The sequence below is a fragment of the Terrapene carolina genome, unplaced genomic scaffold, assembly GCF_002925995.2.
Source record: "Terrapene carolina triunguis isolate 2854851 unplaced genomic scaffold, T_m_triunguis-2.0 Scaffold131, whole genome shotgun sequence".
Lineage (NCBI taxonomy): Eukaryota > Metazoa > Chordata > Testudines > Emydidae > Terrapene > Terrapene triunguis.
Window position 1 is genome coordinate 28198400 of NW_020664482.1, and position 17481 is coordinate 28215880.

Consider the following 17481-nt stretch of genomic DNA (forward strand, 5'->3'; position numbering starts at 1 on the left):
TCTGCTCCTTCACATAGCCAGTTTTGCATAAATAGACTCTACATATGTATACTAGTAACTTTGTTCAGTACATTCAGGGTGTTCCTGTGAATTTAACTTAAGTTTGAAGTTTTGGTAAATGTCAACAAAAATAAATTATTATGCGTTTGTGACCGAATAATCTTCCGTCTCTGAATCATATCAATTACATTCCTGGTCCTGCAGTCCTTATTCAGGTGAAACTCCAACTGAAGTCAGTGGTTATTTTGCTTGAGTATGGACTGATGGATGAGGTCATAATTTATACTTAGCTCGCAAAGAAAATGAGATCAGTATCAGGTCATAAGTATCTAAAGACAAACAATAACATAATAATAATTTTTCTAAAGCAAGACACCAATAAAATGTTTCTAAAGGAAAAGAAACATGACAAATCTCTCATATTTAATTACATAAGTGAGAATTTTATATTTACAGCCAGTGCAATATTATGATTTGGCAATTCAAGAACACAATTTTAAAATTACCAACACATTATTAGTAATGAACAAGGGGAAATGAGATTTCAGTTACTTGCAATAAATAATAGGTTTTGTCAAAAAAAGCAAGTATCTCACAAATTATAAACATGCCTTTTGTTGAATGAACTTATATTGCTGAGTATTATAGTGGAGAAAATGTTAAAGAACTGTTCATTGTTTAAAAATAACTTCCTGTATGTTCTTGAGGTCAGTTGTTTGGGATGGCAAATCACATAAATTAGATGTCTGTAGGCAGTTTTAACATTTGCATCTGATGTTTGTGAAAAGTGGTCTGCATTTTTATTCCTAATTCTAAATGTCCCTCCTTTTTTCATTTAATAACAATAATAATTAGTGTTTTAATAGGTAGTTTTTCATATCTTCACAGGTTTACAAATAAATTAATTCTCACAACACCCCTGTAAGTCTGAAATTAAGTTGGTCATTGTCCTTATTGTACACCCGAGAAAGCTGTGATTCAGCTAAATTACGTGGTTTGCTGAGGACCACATAGAAGTCAGTGACAGATCCTGTATTAGAACAAAAGCATTCCGACTCACGAGTCTTTGCTTAAACCATTAGACCATTTTATCTCACTTCTACATTGCCTTCTTTTTATGGTAGCAATGACTTTTCCCTCATTTTATATCCCTTTTCATATGCTGTACCATCAAAATACTCACAAATTCAGTGAGTTAGAAATGTATTGCTGAATATTGTTCTCGTGTAAGTAGTTTAATATACTTATTTCCTATCTTCATGTAACTTACACAAAAATCAATGTTATTGTAATATATATACAAGAAGTGGAAGATTGGACAAATGACCAAGGAGGAGTATAAAAATATTGCTCAGGCATGCAGGAGTGAAATCAGGAAGGCCAAATGACACTTGGAGTTGCAGCTAGCAAGAGATGTTAAGAGTAACAAGAAGGGTTTCTTCAGGTATGTTAGCAACAAGAAGAAAGTCAAAGAAAGTGTGGGCTCCTAACTGAATGAGGGAGGCAACCTAGTGACAGAGGATGTGGAAAAAGCTAATGTACTCAATGATTTTTTTGCCTCTGTCTTCACAAACAAGGTCAGCTCCCAGACTGCTGCACTGGGCAGCACAGTATGGGGAGAAGGTGACCAGCCTTCTGTGGAGAAAGAAGTGGTTCGGGACTATTTAGAAAAACTGGACGCGCACAAGTCCATGGGGCCGGATGCACTGCATCCGAGGGTGCTAAAGGAGTTGGCGGATGTGATTGCAGAGCCATTGGCCATTATCTTTGAAAACTCATGGCGATCGGTGGAGGTCCCGGATGACTGGAAAAAGCTAATGTAGTGCCCATCTATAAAAAGGGAAGGAGGAGGATCCGGGGAACTACAGGCCAGTCAGCCTCACCTCAGTCCCTGGAAAAATCATGGAGCAGATCCTCAAGGAATCAATTCTGAAGCACTCGGAGGACAGGAAAGTGATCAGGAACAGTCAGCATGGATTCACCAAGGGCAAGTCATGCCTGACTAACCTAATTGCCTTCTATGAGGAGATAACTGGGTCTGTGGATGAGGGGAAAGCAGTGGATGTGTTATTCCTTGACTTTAGCAAAGCTTTTGATAGAGTCTCCCACAGTATTCTTGCCAGCACGTTAAAGAAGTATGGGCTGGATGAATGGACTATAAGGTGGATAGAAAGCTGGCTAGATCATTGGGCTCAACGGGTAGTGATCTACGGCTCCATGTCTAATTGGCAGCCGGTTTCAAGCGGAGTGCCTCAAGGGTCGGTTCTGGGGCTGGTTTTGTTCAATATTTTCATTAAGGGGGGAGGGCTAGCTCAGTGGTTTGAGCACGAGCCTGCTAAACCCAGGGTTGTGAGTTCAATCCTTAAGGGGGCCACTTAGGGATCTGGGGCAAAATCAGTACTTGGTCCTGCTAGTGAAGGCAGGGGGCTGGACTCGATGACCTTTCAAGGTCCCTTCCAGTTCTAGGAGATAGGATATCTTTATTTATTTATTAATGATCTGGAGGATGGCGTGGACTGCACTCTCAGCAAGTTTGCAGATGACACTAAACTGGGAGGAGTGGTAGATACACTGGAGGGTAGGGATAGGATACAGAGGGACCTAGACAAATTAGAGGATTGGGCCAAAAGAAACCTGATGAGGTTCAACAAGGACAAGTGGAGAGTCCTGCACTTAGGACGGAAGAATCCCATTCACTGTTACAGACTAGGGACTGAATGGCTAGGAAGCAGTTCTGCAGAAAAGGACCTAGGGGTTACAGTGGATGAGAAGCTGGATTTGAGTCAACAGTGTGCCCTTGTTGCCAAGAAGGCTAATGGCATTTTGGGCTGTATAAGTAGGGGCATTGCCAGCAGATCGAGGGACGTGATCATTCCGCTCTATTTGACATTGGTGAGGCCTCATCTGGAGTACTGTGTCCAGTTTTGGGCCCCACACTACAAGAAGGATGTGGAAAAATTGGAAAGAGTCCAGCGGAGGGCAACAAAAATGATTAGGGGGCTGGAGCACATGACTTATGAGGAGAAGCTGAGGGAACTGGGATTGTTTAGTCTGCAGAAGAGAAGAATGAGGGGGGATTTGATAGCTGCTTTCAACTACCTGAAAGGGGGTTCCAAAGAGGATGGATCTAGACTGTTCTCAGTGGTACCTGATGACGGAACAAGGAGTAATGGTCTCAAGTTGCAGTGGGGGAGGTTTAGGTTGGATATTAGGAAAAACTTTTTCACTAGGAGGGTGGTGAAGCACTGGAATGGGTTACCTAGGGAGGTGGTGGAATCTCCTTCCTTAGAGGTTTTTAAGGTCAGGCTTGACAAAGCCCTGGCTGGGATGATTTAGTGGGGAATTGGTCCTGCTTTGAGCAGGGGGTTGGACTAGATGACCTCCTGAGGTTCTTTCCAACCCTGATATTCTATGATTCTATATGTTGTTCATGAATGTTTGTCTCTTATGAGAAGCCCTTGAAGGGTGATCTTGTCACATGGCTAATAATTTTATCCTTGGTTGATTAACTGTATCAGCTTCAAGTTGTGCCATTTAAAAGAGGGCAGAATTGATTCCAAAAAGCATGTAATCTCACTATATAAGGAAACTGTTATCTTTTAGACAGATGTTAAGTCTTTGTTGATTAAGGAAATATTTGAGGCTGCAGCCTGATTGTTCTCAATTTCTATTATAAACACATTTTTAATATTTCTGAATGAGAGAATGCTTTTTTAGTTATCAAGAGAAATCTGGCATAGAAAACACTGATGTTCATATTAGGGTTTTTTTTCTTCATCCATTGTGATCTTGATGTTTCATTGTTGCTGAAAATTGTCTGATTCATTCAGTGTAACATGATCGTTCTATACGCAGGCAAAAGGAAATGAATTACCCTTGATAGACTTCCTTCTGGAGAGTTCTATTTCAATCAAGTATCTTTACCTTCTCTCTAATTTTGTTCATTTTCTTCTTTTTGTATGATTCAAGTAAATACATTGTAGAAATACAAAATCAGTGTATTCAACAAGGATGGGGTTTGGGGAATTAGTCCCAAAATATGCTTTATCTAATGGTCTGGTTTTGAAAATACCAGATCCTCTTGTCAAATAAGGAGCAGCTCAGGGATAAAAGAGTAAATGTGTGTGCAAAATTGTAGCATGTTGTCAGGGTAATATCCCTTTATAGATTATATTATAGATGTTGTCAGAGTATATTCCTTTCTAGATAAAAGCAAGAAGATAACAGAGATCAAAATTTGCTTCCATGACTCCAATAGTATGTACACCTAGACTAATACTTCAGAAATCAATCATATACTACAGTCTCATTTCAACTTTTAGCTTTCTGGTTCGATAAGTACAGAATTTTCTTTCATAATTTATGTCTGCATGAAATCATGAGCATCTTTCTGTTTTTATTTTAATACTGTCTTGTATTATCACCATGAATGTACAATGGATGTCACCATGGGAAATACTGTTGTTGGTTTCTGAAGTAATTATTACTTTGGCAGTAGGTGCACCAGCAATTGATCTGTCTTTGAGCCAGTTGTGTGGGGCCATAAAGAGATGCAAATGCCTAGAAACAAGCAGAGGGGGCATCAGAACCAATGTAGTTTGTTCCCCTCCCCGAAACCATGGAAGCTCTTCCACACTAGCACTGTGCAGTTAGGGTTCAATGGATATTTGATTGCACTTGAAGGGGGGAAACCTTAGGAAGCCTCTGCTCTATACAGCATGCTCCCCTAAGTATCCAATGGAAATATCCGTAGAAAAGTCAGTGTTAATTAATTCTGCTATTTGCAGTATTAGCAGGTGTGCTTTGCGTTTGCTGCTCCACTTTGGTGACGTGATAGAGGGAACACTGGCATCCTGGCTCTTAACAGTGTTAGGCTGACACAGAGTGAGTTACAGAGAGAAGCACAGGGGGTCTGGTTCTCCACATGGATGCTTCACGAGCTGTGGATTGAGATCAGATTTCTCCATGGCTCCTCGGACTCTGTGTACTTCAGTGGCTGCATCCTCCATGTAACCTCATTACTCTGATGAACGTATGAGACAGGTTTTTCTCAGCTTGAAAACCATAGGTTTTTACACTACTACTTCTCTTCCCTCTGTTTTTTCCTCGTTATAAGAGAATATAGGCCACAGCATTTACAACTGGAGTGTGCTTTAAATATTCTTCTTCCTTGTCTATTATTTTATTAGATGGATGAACCGTCTGGGTCTTGCAGCCATTGGTTATACACCTGATGAGAAGAATATTCGGCCAGATGAAGGTAAGGCTTCTGTGATTTTAATCAAAATTGACTTAGAGAGGTCTGATAAGAAAGAGAGGCTCCAAAAATGTTTCTGTTAACTGAGTCATCTCATGATTTGGACATAAATCACAGGTATCTCACAATGAGTTGATTAACTTAGGCAGTATCTTTTAACTGTTTGTTTTCATAGATATGTGTAACCCCTTAGAAAATATATTTAACTGTGCAAACAGAAGAAAAAATGAAATCCAGAACGATCATTTGAAAAAGCAAAGAAAACATTTTTAAGGCACTCTTTAGAAAAACAAGCATGATGAATAGAATTACCATTTTACATTTAGTATAAGAATGCTAAGTGAAAGCAAATGGCTCTGCATAGGTCTCTGTTAGTGCCATCAGCTGTGCTAATCCCTAATGGGAGAGTGACATGGGCATAGGGCAAGTTGCACTTTAAACCCCTTTTAGTCCCTCTTGAGTGCACTCTTCAGGTGACAGGCTTGGCTTCCTTCACCTCTCTCGGGGTGGAACCCCAAAGTCCAACCACCCTTGGACTGGATTTCTGGGTTGCAGCCCTGATTCCAAACTATGTTAACATAACAGGCCCAAATGTACTTGGCACCTGCAAGAAATTTTCTCTTTAGGAGTCTGTGACTAGCAACTGATTAAAGAGAGTTAAAAAGTTGTATCAAAACAAACATATTTTTGTTCACCCAAAGATACATAGTAAGAAGGTAAGAGGGATAAAACAACAAAAGGCCTATATGTCTCATTCTTACATCACTTTATTCTTTTCTTGCAAGTGTTAGGTAAGATCACTCAACCCAGCCATCCCTACTCCTGGCTGGGAGTGATAGACGACAGGCTCTGCAGTATTCTCTGTGTGTTTCTGTCTCTATCAGAGGCTCACCTCCAGCCACTGCTGCCACTCAACACCCCCTTCCTCCCCAGGCTGGGAACATTAGTGGTTTAGTATCCCCTTTGATCCCAAGTTTGGACCTGAGAAGAATAAACCTTGCTCTCTGACAGTACCTTATTTTTGCCATTGTTTCATTTCCTGTTTGTTTCCCCCCTAACAGTCTTCTTTGAGTTAACTCCTCAAAATTAGGCAGGATAATATCAAGCCAATAAACTGAGATGCAAGTGCATATGATGTTCATTAAAAATAATACAGATAACTCCCTCATTCTCCACAGAGAAACAGGGTAGTAGCCCTGCCCCCCATTTCTCCACCAGCCAGCAGAGCAGATCACACACAGCTGGGGTGAGGAGAAGGCACTCATTTAAAGAGAAAATAGTAAACAGGAGACAAAAATGAACTGAGAAAAAGTGTACTTTGTTTTTACATTATGCAGTCCAGATACAGTCTTTTCTATCATCACATACAGATTATGATAAAATACCCAGATTATGATAAAATACCGATTTGGACAATAGAATGACTTGATGATTAACTGAATATTTTGATATTGCGGTTTGTAAATGCTTTTGTCTTCTGTGAAGGAATATGCAACTCCTTTCTAATTATTACTGTTGGGGAAGAGAATTCTTCTATAAGCACAACACGGAATGCCTGATTTGATAGGCTACTGGTATACTGCTTGGGTGAGTTTTGAGGCATTGAGCTGAAAGCGAAGTGCCTTTCAACCATCCAGGAAGTATGTCCATGAAAGTCAGTGGGACTGAGGTTCCTAAGGTTATGCCTACACTGCAAAAGAAATCCCATGGCAGCAAGTCTCAGAGCCATGGTCAACTGACTTGGCTTGTGGGACTTATGCTATGGGGCTAAAAATAGCGGTATAGACATTCCTGCTTGTGCTGGAGCCTGGGCTCTGAGACCTGGCAAGGCAGGTGGGTCTCAGAGCCCAGGCTCCACCCCAGGCAAGAACGCCTACACTGCTATTTTTAGCTTTCTAGTTCAAGCCCCCAGAGCCCAAATCAGATGAACCAGGCTCTGTGACTCACTGCTGTAGGGGATTTTTTGCAATGTAGATGTGCCATAAATGTCTAAGTACCAGATTTTCAAAGGTACTTAGGGGCTTGAAGATGCAGATTGGTAACTAGTGGGATTTTCAAAAGTGCCTGAGTGGGTTAGGCACTTAACTCCCTGTGAAATCAATGGACTTAGATGCTTAACCTGCTCAGGCTTTTTTGAAAATCCCACTAGGCACCTATCCATGTCTTAAGGCAATGGTCACCAACCGGTAGATTGTGATCGACTGGTTGATCCTGGAGCCTCTGACAGTCTATCACAATCTCCGGCTGCTAAAAGTCCGGTGGTGCAGTGGGGCTAAGGCAGGCTCCCTGCCTGCCGTGGCCCCACGCTGCTCCCAGAATTGGCCAGCACACTCTTGAGGCCCTGGCGGGGGGATGGGGTCTCCGTGCACCGCTCCTGCCTGCAAGCACTTCCCCCACAGCTCCCATTGGCTGAGAACGGGGAACTGCGGCCAATGGAAGCTGCAGGGGCAGTGCCTGCAGAGATGGGCACCATGCGAAGACCCCGGCCCCCCCACCAGGGGCCACAGGTGCATGATGGCTGCTTCCGGGAGCAGTGTTGGGCTGGGGCAGGCAGGGAGCCTGTGTTAGCCCTGCTGCCTGAGGTAAGTGCCACCCGGGTGGGAGCCCACACTCCTCCCACACCCCAATCCCCAGCCCTGAGCCCCCTCCTAGAGCCAGCACCCCATACCCCCTCCTGCACCCCAACACTCTGCCCTAGCCCAGAGCCCCCTCCTGCACCCAAACTCCCTCCCAGAGCCCGCACCCCCTCCTGCACCTCAACACTCTGCTCTAGCCTGGAGCCTCCTCCTGCACCCAAACTCCCTCCCAGAGCTTGCTTCCTTCACCCCCTCTTGCACCCCAACACCCCAACACCCTGTCCCAGGCTCATCCCAGAGCCCTCTCCTACATGCCAAACCCCTCGCCCCCAACCCAGAGCCCGTACCCCTTCCTGCACCCCAGCCCTGCCTGCCCCAGCCCAGTGAAAGTGAGTGGGGGGGGAAGAGCGAATGACAGAGAGGGGGGGATGGAGTGAGTGGGGCGGGGCCTCAGGAAAGAGGCGGGGTAGAGCCTGGGTTGCACTTAAATTCAAAAAGTGATCTTGTGCATAAAAAGTTTGGAGACCATTGTCTTAAGGCATCTAAATATCTTAGAAAATCCAGCCCTTAGACGCTTCAGAGACTGGGACTTACACCTTGTCTATATCAGAGAAAGTGTCAATTATGCTTTGAAAATGTTGCCAATACTATTTTATGAGTAAATATTTCAATGAAACAGAGAACATTTTGTTACCAGATTACTGGAGTGAAAGTGACCAGGATGATATTGATGGCTCTTTAACCCTGAAACAGGAAGGCCCTTCAACACGATGTGACACCTACCATCGAACACCCTCAGTAAGTCATGAATAGTACATGCTGTATAAGGCCAAGAAATAAATGTCCATGCTTCTTTGATTAGTATTTTGCTTGTTTTGTAATGGCATTTAATTACATTATGAGCAGAACAGACGTGGTTCTCAACTGTAAACTCTGAGAATATTATCATTTCTAATGGCTAAGAGCTGGAGTGAATGTTCTGAAAATAAGAAATGGGAGCACATAGGAAGAAGAGGCTACTGCCATTTTACTCTGCTGTGTTTACCTAGTGTGATCAAGCCAATTTTTTCTTTAAAAAAGAAAAAAAATCCAATACAAAAGGAATACATAGATTTTTTTACTCCAGTATGAATAAAATGTCTTGTACTTGGGTCATCTCTATTACCTGAGAGTTTATACTGTATCTATAGTGTTCCATATTTACTGGAAATTAAGAGTTTTAGATTATATTCATATAATAGTCATGATCTGGAGGAAAAATACTTTATTTATAAGAAACATATCTTTAAAGACAAGTTTCTTTCAAAATATAGCATTGTGTAAAATACCCATTGTATCTGCAATATTTTTCTTAAGTGCTTTAAAGCAAAAAATAGCTTATAAAAGTTGTTGTGTACAGTGTATGGGCAGGTTCTGATAGCTGATAAAAGCACTGCTGCTATACAGTACACAGGTAGGCTGTGATATTTAACTTTTGTTTCTAAGTGCAGATAGGACTGTTCTCTATTTTTCTTTCAGATTTTTCTTCAGCGTGAATGACACGATCCTCACACAACCAGAACCAAAGAAAGAATGACTGAGGCAACAGCATCACATGGGTGAAGTTCAGACTGATTTTCACCCATGTGATGCTGTTTATCAACCGGGATACAGGTTAAGCCCCTCCCTTTCTGTTTTTCCACTTTTTTGCCTTTCTCTCTTTTTTTAATTAAAATAATACAAAGACCAAGCAGAATTTAATTAAAATAATTTGGATAAGCTCAGCAGTCCCCTAAAATTTAAATGTTTTCTTGGGTGCTGAAGTGTCTTTTTTTTTTTTTTCTTCCCTGTTTGGCTGGAACATCTGCCTTCTGAAAAGAAAGGAAATCCAGTTATGGTTTCTTTCGGGGGCTTCCATGTCTTCCTCAAAACACACTGCTGGACTAGGTGTAAGCTGGTTAGGTCTTTGCAAAACCTATACCAGTGCTATCCTGTCCTTTCCAGCAGGAGTTGTTCTTGGGCAGAGAATGTGTCAAAACAAGAATAGGGAGTGGTTAAAAATGTAGTGCTTACATAAAGTATTACACAGTTAGTTATGTCTTACTCACTAAGAGTTTATAGTGTGATATACCAAACTATACAAATCAGATCATTTGGTTAGTACTAACATATACTGAACTGTATCTGTTGTGGTTTGCCAATGTCTAGTCACAATTATGTCTTTATAATCAGATATTTTCATTCCTTCTTAGGTGAATTCTTCAAGTCCATTCCCTGAACCCAAACATGGTCGACACTTTTCAAGCGAATCTACCTACTCTTATTCTTCTGCGGAGGATTCCCGACAAGATGCCACAGGAAGTACACACTCGTCAGGATGCAGACCTCCCTATCGAGAAAGGCGCTCATGGCAGGACCTGATAGAGACCCCCTTAACCAGTTCTGGCCTCCATTTTCTTCAGACTGTTCCTCCTGACCCAGAATCCATGAGTGGCCGACCTGGAATGTCACCAGAGAGGCGAAGACAGGCAACATTACCAGTCCAAAGACGTCACAATCATGAACGAGATGGACCTTTCCCTTTGGTGGAGTGGCAAAGAGGATATAGTTCTCATAACAGGCCCCAGAAGCAACGTAGTCAAAGCCTTCCACGAAACAGAGATGTCAGGGTCAAAGAGCATGTGAAGTCTTCAGGCATAACAGAAGAGAAGCCTGAAGAGAAACTTCTTATAAAAAAGCAAAATAGTTTCTGTGAAGAAGGTAAGATTTTGAAGGGACTGTGACACCAATACTCACCATTGACCTCAATGGGAGCTTTGCCATTGACCTCATTGATGAGTGATCAGGCTTTATATGAGTATCTTTGTGGCAGAATTATAATTTCCAAGAAAGCTGAAAATATGGAGATTGCATTAGTTACTACACCATCATTTTGGTTCAGAAAGTCTATGTATGTTCTGATTCCAACTTTATTGTTGACCAGAACAATTGTTTTTTATCAATTCTCAAATCAGGAAAAGATATCAGGTGGTTATTCCATAGGCAAATTTCAGAATTCTTGAGCTTTTCAGGATCTTTCATTACCCTCCCATCCAAAGTTGACTGGATTGTTAAAAAAAATATTTTTTTTTTCCAGAAAACATAAAGGAAATCAGGGAAAGTACAGATGGTCTGCAAGAACTGTACAAGTCTTTGGAACAAGCCAGCTTGTCAGCCTTTGGAGAGCAGCGTCCTTCTACCAAGCAGGAATTCCGGAAGTCTTTTGTAAAGAGGTGCAATGATCCAATTATCAATGAAAAACTTCATCACATCAGAGTTCTCAAGAGCACTTTAAAAGTAAGCTGTTACCATTAATGTTTATGTTCAACATGAAATTGTAACAGTGTAGCTTCTTAAAATTTTCAGTGTTTGGACTTTTATTTTAGAGAGAGAATTAGGTCACAAGGAAACTTTGGCAGTACTGAGAGAAACAGAAGGTAGGGGACAGTTGCCAACCTCACAACCATTGCCAGTATTTGGCACTCTTGTTACCTGTGTCATGGAGGATACCAAGGACTGAATTGTCAAGAAGACCTAATTTACTACACTTTTACAATTAGAGATGGTCACTGAAAGCCACTGTGGAATCATGCCAACGGATATAGGGAAGACTGCATTGCACTATGTGAGCTGTAACAGTTCTGTGTATAGATAAAGGACCTCAGTGTGCATTGCAGTTGCTCTAGCACCTTTTGTTAGCACTCAAGGACAAATAAAAGGCCAAGTATAACATGTCGTTTAAATTGTATTTTTGAAATGTGCTGTGGTTTTTTTGGCATTTAACAGGCAAAGGAAGGGGACCTGGTAACTATCAACAATCTTCTGGATGATCCCAACTTGACATCAAAGAAGTTCAAAGAGTGGAAGATAAAGAACTATGAATTTTTCCTGGACATTTGTGAGTACAGCGCTGCTCTGAAACCTCAAAATGGAGCCGCTGAACTTGTAACCCCCGCACCACTGCTGACACACACACATTCATTCATTGAAACACATGTCTGACAGGACTAGCACCATGAACACTTGCTGGGTGCCATGAGAAATCCAATATGGCAAACTCTGTAATATTTGTAAATGTACTCAGCAGTACTGTAAATAACTTGGATAAGAGAATAGTGCCACAGGATGCCTACTACATTGCATGATAAGTATTATTCTGTTCTGAATTATTTTGTTTGCTATTATCAACCAACATGCTTATCAAGTTCTGCATTAGAAAGAAGCAGTGCAGAAGTGTAATGGAAAATATATACCAGTATATTTATTTAAGGACTGTACTAAAGCTAAGCTTATAGTAATGAGTTCTTACAACCATTTTATATATTTAGATATATATATTATATGTAAACATATCTACGTATATAAAAGGTAACATGGTAGTTTATATTTATTTTTTAAAATACCCTAAAATTCACCTTTTCACAAGTTTTTCTTGAAGGAAATATATAAAAAAAATACACTGGCCACTCTTAGGGGTGCACATTTTTTTCCAACCTTTCCAAGCAGTGGTAGCTACCATCTTTATGAAATTACAGAAGACCAGAGTAATAAAAAAAGTAAACTTAACCACTTTTGTGTGCCTTACAATGTATAGTGTATATATCCAGAAAATAGACTCTCCTTTGGCCCTATGGGCATACTGTACATGCCACTTTGATGTTGTGCTTATTTTTAAAAGAATGAGCTTGCCTTTAAAAGCAGTGGCCATAGGCATGCAAGTGTGGCACAGAAGAGGTTAAGATACAAATAGAAGAAACCTGGTTGTTCACCGATGCTGTCACTTGAACTGACTTTTCTATCTACTTTGAAGTGTTTCATCGTAAAAGAAAAACATCTGCTTCTGAAGATGGTAGCTATGGCAGTTTTCATAATCACACCACTGTGAATGTAGTGCCACAAACCTGTGAGTCATAATTATTAAAATATTGTTATCTGAGGCGTCAAGACTGAGAATTAAGTAAAAGATTCTTGAACTGATCAATTGTTTGTATATCAGACTGTCATAGAGCTGGGTAAAGAATTCATACTGTTCAAAATTATTCACCATATAATTCTTTATCTGTAGATACTTCATGAACAAGTTAATTGCAAGTATTCAATTCAGTATTTGAAATTCAATCTGTATTAGTTAGTTTTAAATGGATGCATAAAATCACATGGTTTCTTTCTGTTCCCTGCTTAGAAACTTGAAGAATCAGGTTTTTGGAGTGAATAGTTGCATTTATGAAAACAAAATCTGCTTTCCATAAATATTCTTGAATATGCACTTAAAACTCAAGTTCCTGCTAGTAAACTTATTTATTAGAATATTCTCAGAAAGCAAACAGAACAGTCAAAGCAATTTCATATATAAATTCGAATAAATATTTGCAGAAAAATGTTTTTGCAGTATTTGCCCAGTTCTAGTTTCACAAAAGAAAACAAATTGTAAAGTTCAAATTATTTGTGATATGAAATGAAAAAAAAAATGGCTCAAGGAGATAAATTTACTTACTTTATAGAGACAAGAATTTAGTGAGAAAGCATCCTTTTGTTTAGTTCATTTACGATACAGTACCTGAAAAAAAGGAATGCTACTCACTTATTTTTCTGTTATCGCTATTACACCACCATTTATTTGAACCACAATGGACACAGTGGTAAAAAAATTCACCCTGAAATAATTCCAAGATATAGTTATATTATTAGTAGAAGAGTATTACTGACCGTTATATTGGGTTCTCTGCATCACACCAGCTCTTGAATCATGAAATCATTGCACTACAATTGTAATTACATTTAGATAGAACATACAAAATAAGTGCATTTAGGTTCCTAATTCGGCAAAGCAATTAAGTCCATGCTAGGTCCCATTCAGGTCAATGGGCCCGTAAGCATGGGCTTAAAGGGGTATGATCCTGCTGCTGCTTAAATTAATGGCAAAATTCCCATTGACTTCAGAGGAGCAGGATTAAACCCTAAGTGCTCTGCTGAATAGTGATGGATTTAACCATGCACTTAAAGTTAAGCCTGTGCCTAAGTGCTTTGCTGAACTGGAGCAATAATGAAGGTGCAGGGAATAGACCGAGAAAAACTTGCCATCACACATTCACCAAAATCAGAGTTGCGATATTCATGCAAACAGTAAACACAAATCTGAATGTATTTACTATGTGAACATTTTAATTAGTGCACCACTGAATAGAAAGAGCATGAGAAGAGGTATCTTTCTAACTTTTGTTCATATCAGATCTATAAATATTATAGATATAGATATAGATAGATATATATCACTATTTTTTTATTGCTGTCCTCCATATGGTGTGGAAGGAGTATTATGTATTGAAATAAGCAATGGTGTAAGGTGGAAAAGCCACTTTGAAATTGTACTGCATACTGTATGTGCATTAACAAGAAGCTATAGATAGTCACAGAATACTAATTAAATGGATTGTGCTTTTGGTGTTCTTACTGAGATTTAAACATCTGCATTTTGTTTCAAACCCAAACCACAGTCTGTGCTTTTGTACTAAGATTTTAAAACAATACTCAAGAGGGATTCCATTGTATTGTAACCCAAAGATGAAAAAATGCCACTTGACTGGAGAACATGTTAAATGAAGTTTTCGGTAAACATTAAAAAGTGAACTTACACTCTTCTTCTCAAATATTAATTGGATAGAGCTAAAATAGAAAAATAATATTTTTTCTTAGTGGATATGTGCCTCCAAAAATAAACAAAAATGATAGCTAAGAGACTGGATCGCAACCTTCATTTCTCAGAGGGTTTAGTATAATTAAAAGAAAAATAATCAAAGGTATTTCTGAAAGATAATGAGTGGCTGAGATTAGACTAGGCCATAAAACTAATCCCTCCCATGGCTAAGAGATCACAACTTCTTTTGATCATATTTTCTTAAAGCTTTCCTCGGCATGAGTCTATTCGTTTTGAAGTTCTAAGTGATATGAGTCTATCTTTTACTCTTGGAGAGCCATCCCCATCAAAGAAGCTGAAATGTGTTTTGGTTATTCAGGATTTTAAAAAGTGAGCTAATAAGGAAAATGAACTATTTTTCCTTTTAGTATACTCTGGAGAGGTTTCTCATGGCTGGGGTTGAGACAAACTGGGAGATAGGTTTGGAGCAATGCTTAGTCCCTAGAACAAGGAAAAAAATATTTCTAAGTCCCATAACAGTATTTTTATTCTTTTAGCTTTTACAAATATCACTAACACGTCAATAAAGACAAAGAATTTTGACACATTTACTTACATGCATACAAAATTCTGTACAATAAATAAGAATCAGTTAAAGCTGATTTGCTAAGAAAATGTCAACCAATGTATGCCCCTCAATTTCTGTTTAATATTAGGAGAAGCAGAGTTTTACTTTCTAAACCAAACAAGACAAGACTTTCTGTATTTAGGTTTAAAAAAAAACACTTGAGAATAAAGATGTGGAGTTCTTTAAGTTAAAATAAGAAATTGTTTTTAAAATGTGAATTATACATCCTACATTTTAAAAATAGCCTCCATCTTTTCCACTGAATAAAATAAATTACTAGGCTGGTTAATACAGACATTTTGTTTGACATATGAGGTCAGATATTTGGCTCTGCTTCTGCCTATTTTGCCCTCTCAGGCTGTGCAAGAAAGTCAAAAAGCTGCCCTAAAAGAGGCTGTTAGAAATTTATCTTGGCATAGAAGAATCTCAGAAGAATATAGACAGATCTACTCCACCAGTTCTTGCTCCCAGTGTAAAAGGTGTCATAAGGGCAGGGCTAGGGAACACAGCATTCCAGTGAACCTTGTGGCATAATGGCACTGAGGCTGTTCAAATTTGTGCTCATAGTTGGCTCAGCTCCTATCCAGCCCTGAGGTTCGGGGAAGACAAAAGATGCCTTAGACTTAGAGCCATCTGCCTCCCCACTGCTTCAGCTGTGCAAAGCTCTGCTCCAGTGCAATGAGGTTTGGAGTCCTGATCCAAACACCACATATAGTCCTGCTGACTAACGCCACATATAGTCCTGCTGAAATCAATAAGGTTGCATATGAGTAAGGGCAGGATTGGCTCTCTCTTGACTTCAATGGTGGCGCAAAATCAAGCCCAGAATCAATATATAATATTTATTATTTCAACAGAATTCCTGCCTGAATATTCAGATAAATCCTGTATTCTTATCTTCAACCACATAAACAATATGTTTGGATGTATTTTATTTATTCAAATGTTTTCAAAGTTATCCAAACACTTTGAGCCTTCATTCAGACTTTCTGCCAGTAATATTTTTAACCAAAGATGTCATTCAATCAGCATGGCTTTCCTGCGACTCCACAAACTTCAGTATGTCTTTTTGTTGCTAGATGCTCTTTTTGTAAATGATTGTATGCTTTTCACCAGCCACCCTCTTTTTTTATTATTGTTATTCTTCCATTTCCTCTAAATACAGATCTTTGATCATCCCGATATCTATCTATCTCAGTAGCACTTCCTGAAGGGTTTGAGACATTTTTTATTTTGTCATATTATCAAATGAAAATGTCCCTGAACTCATTCTGTTTAATAAAAAGAAATAATCAAAGGAAAAGAGAAGCTCTAACAAGTTGCAACATCAGTATTCTTTAATATAATCATGGAGCACAGATGTTGAGTCAGATTTTATCTCTTATCCCAGTTCCTACATGCAAAAGCAAATACGGGCCATAGCTGTCACACAAAGGGGGAGACAACAGTGTAGAGCTGTTATCATGGGTATCAGAGGCATTATCTCCATAGTGCAATGAAGATTCTGGACTGTGACACAGCCGCTAGACAAGCCATCAGGAGGCTCCTGTAAATTAGAGTAGCTCTTGGCAGCTCTAATTTGCCTTGGGGCCTGCACTGACCCCTCAGTAACCTGCAGTCCTGAGGGTTCAAAGGTGAATTAAAGTCATCTTCCCCCCCCCCCCTTCCCCCCGGGCTGCACTTTCTCAAACATTGACAGGAGATTCTTTCTTTCTTTCTTTTTCTTTAGGCCTAAGAACCATCTTGTCTTGTGCCAACTTTATGGTCCTTCTTTCCCAAATAGCCCATAAGCACCTCTTGGATTAGGATAGGTCTTACTGCCACAAGGCAGCCCTGATCATTTGTTATCAAAAGACTCAGGTAGCCACTATGCCAAACAGAGAATTTTGAACTTGGAATGTTGATCATCAGTCCATTGTCAGAGCCGGGCCACTACCCATTTGTATATTAACTGGAAAACTGGCGCATCATTTGTCTTTTTTTTTTTTTTGTGGGGGGTGACAAGAGAAGCGGGAGAGGGAGTGGCATCCATACAATTGATGCAGGGAGTTCTCGGGTTTTGAAGAACCTTAGCTGAAAACTTAACTTTACCCCAACTTCTCCTCTTTAATTATAGTTTTCTAGGTCAAAGTATGCATGCTGTATGTGTCAAAGTATTGCAGTTTGGGGAAGGGTACCATTTGAAAGCTTTTACTAAGGAAGGTTTCAGAGTAGCAGCTGTGTTAGTCTGTATCCGTAAAAAGAACAGGAGTACTTGTGGCACCTTCTCTAAGGTGCCACAAGTACTCCTGTTCTTTTTACTAAGAAAGTTCTCCAGTTATTCTACAGAAATCTTGAGTCCTGACCAACCTCTTACTGAAGTTGATGG

General features: G+C 39.8%; 1 protein-coding gene across 4 annotated transcripts in view; it reads left to right on the forward strand.

Annotated features, from left to right (window-relative positions):
• The window catches only part of LOC112103386 (connector enhancer of kinase suppressor of ras 2-like), a 526129-nt gene extending 514276 nt beyond the window's left edge, over positions 1-11853 (forward strand). For all 4 annotated transcript variants that reach the window (XM_026652993.1, XM_026652992.1, XM_026652995.1 and 1 more), the window contains 5 exons: positions 5190-5260; positions 8531-8631; positions 10065-10557; positions 10949-11148; positions 11638-11853. In XM_026652993.1, coding sequence (XP_026508778.1) covers positions 5190-5260; positions 8531-8631; positions 10065-10557; positions 10949-11148; positions 11638-11853 — 1081 coding nt within the window. The remainder of the gene's footprint in view (positions 1-5189; positions 5261-8530; positions 8632-10064; positions 10558-10948; positions 11149-11637) is intronic.
• Positions 11854-17481: the final 5628 nt, after the last annotated feature.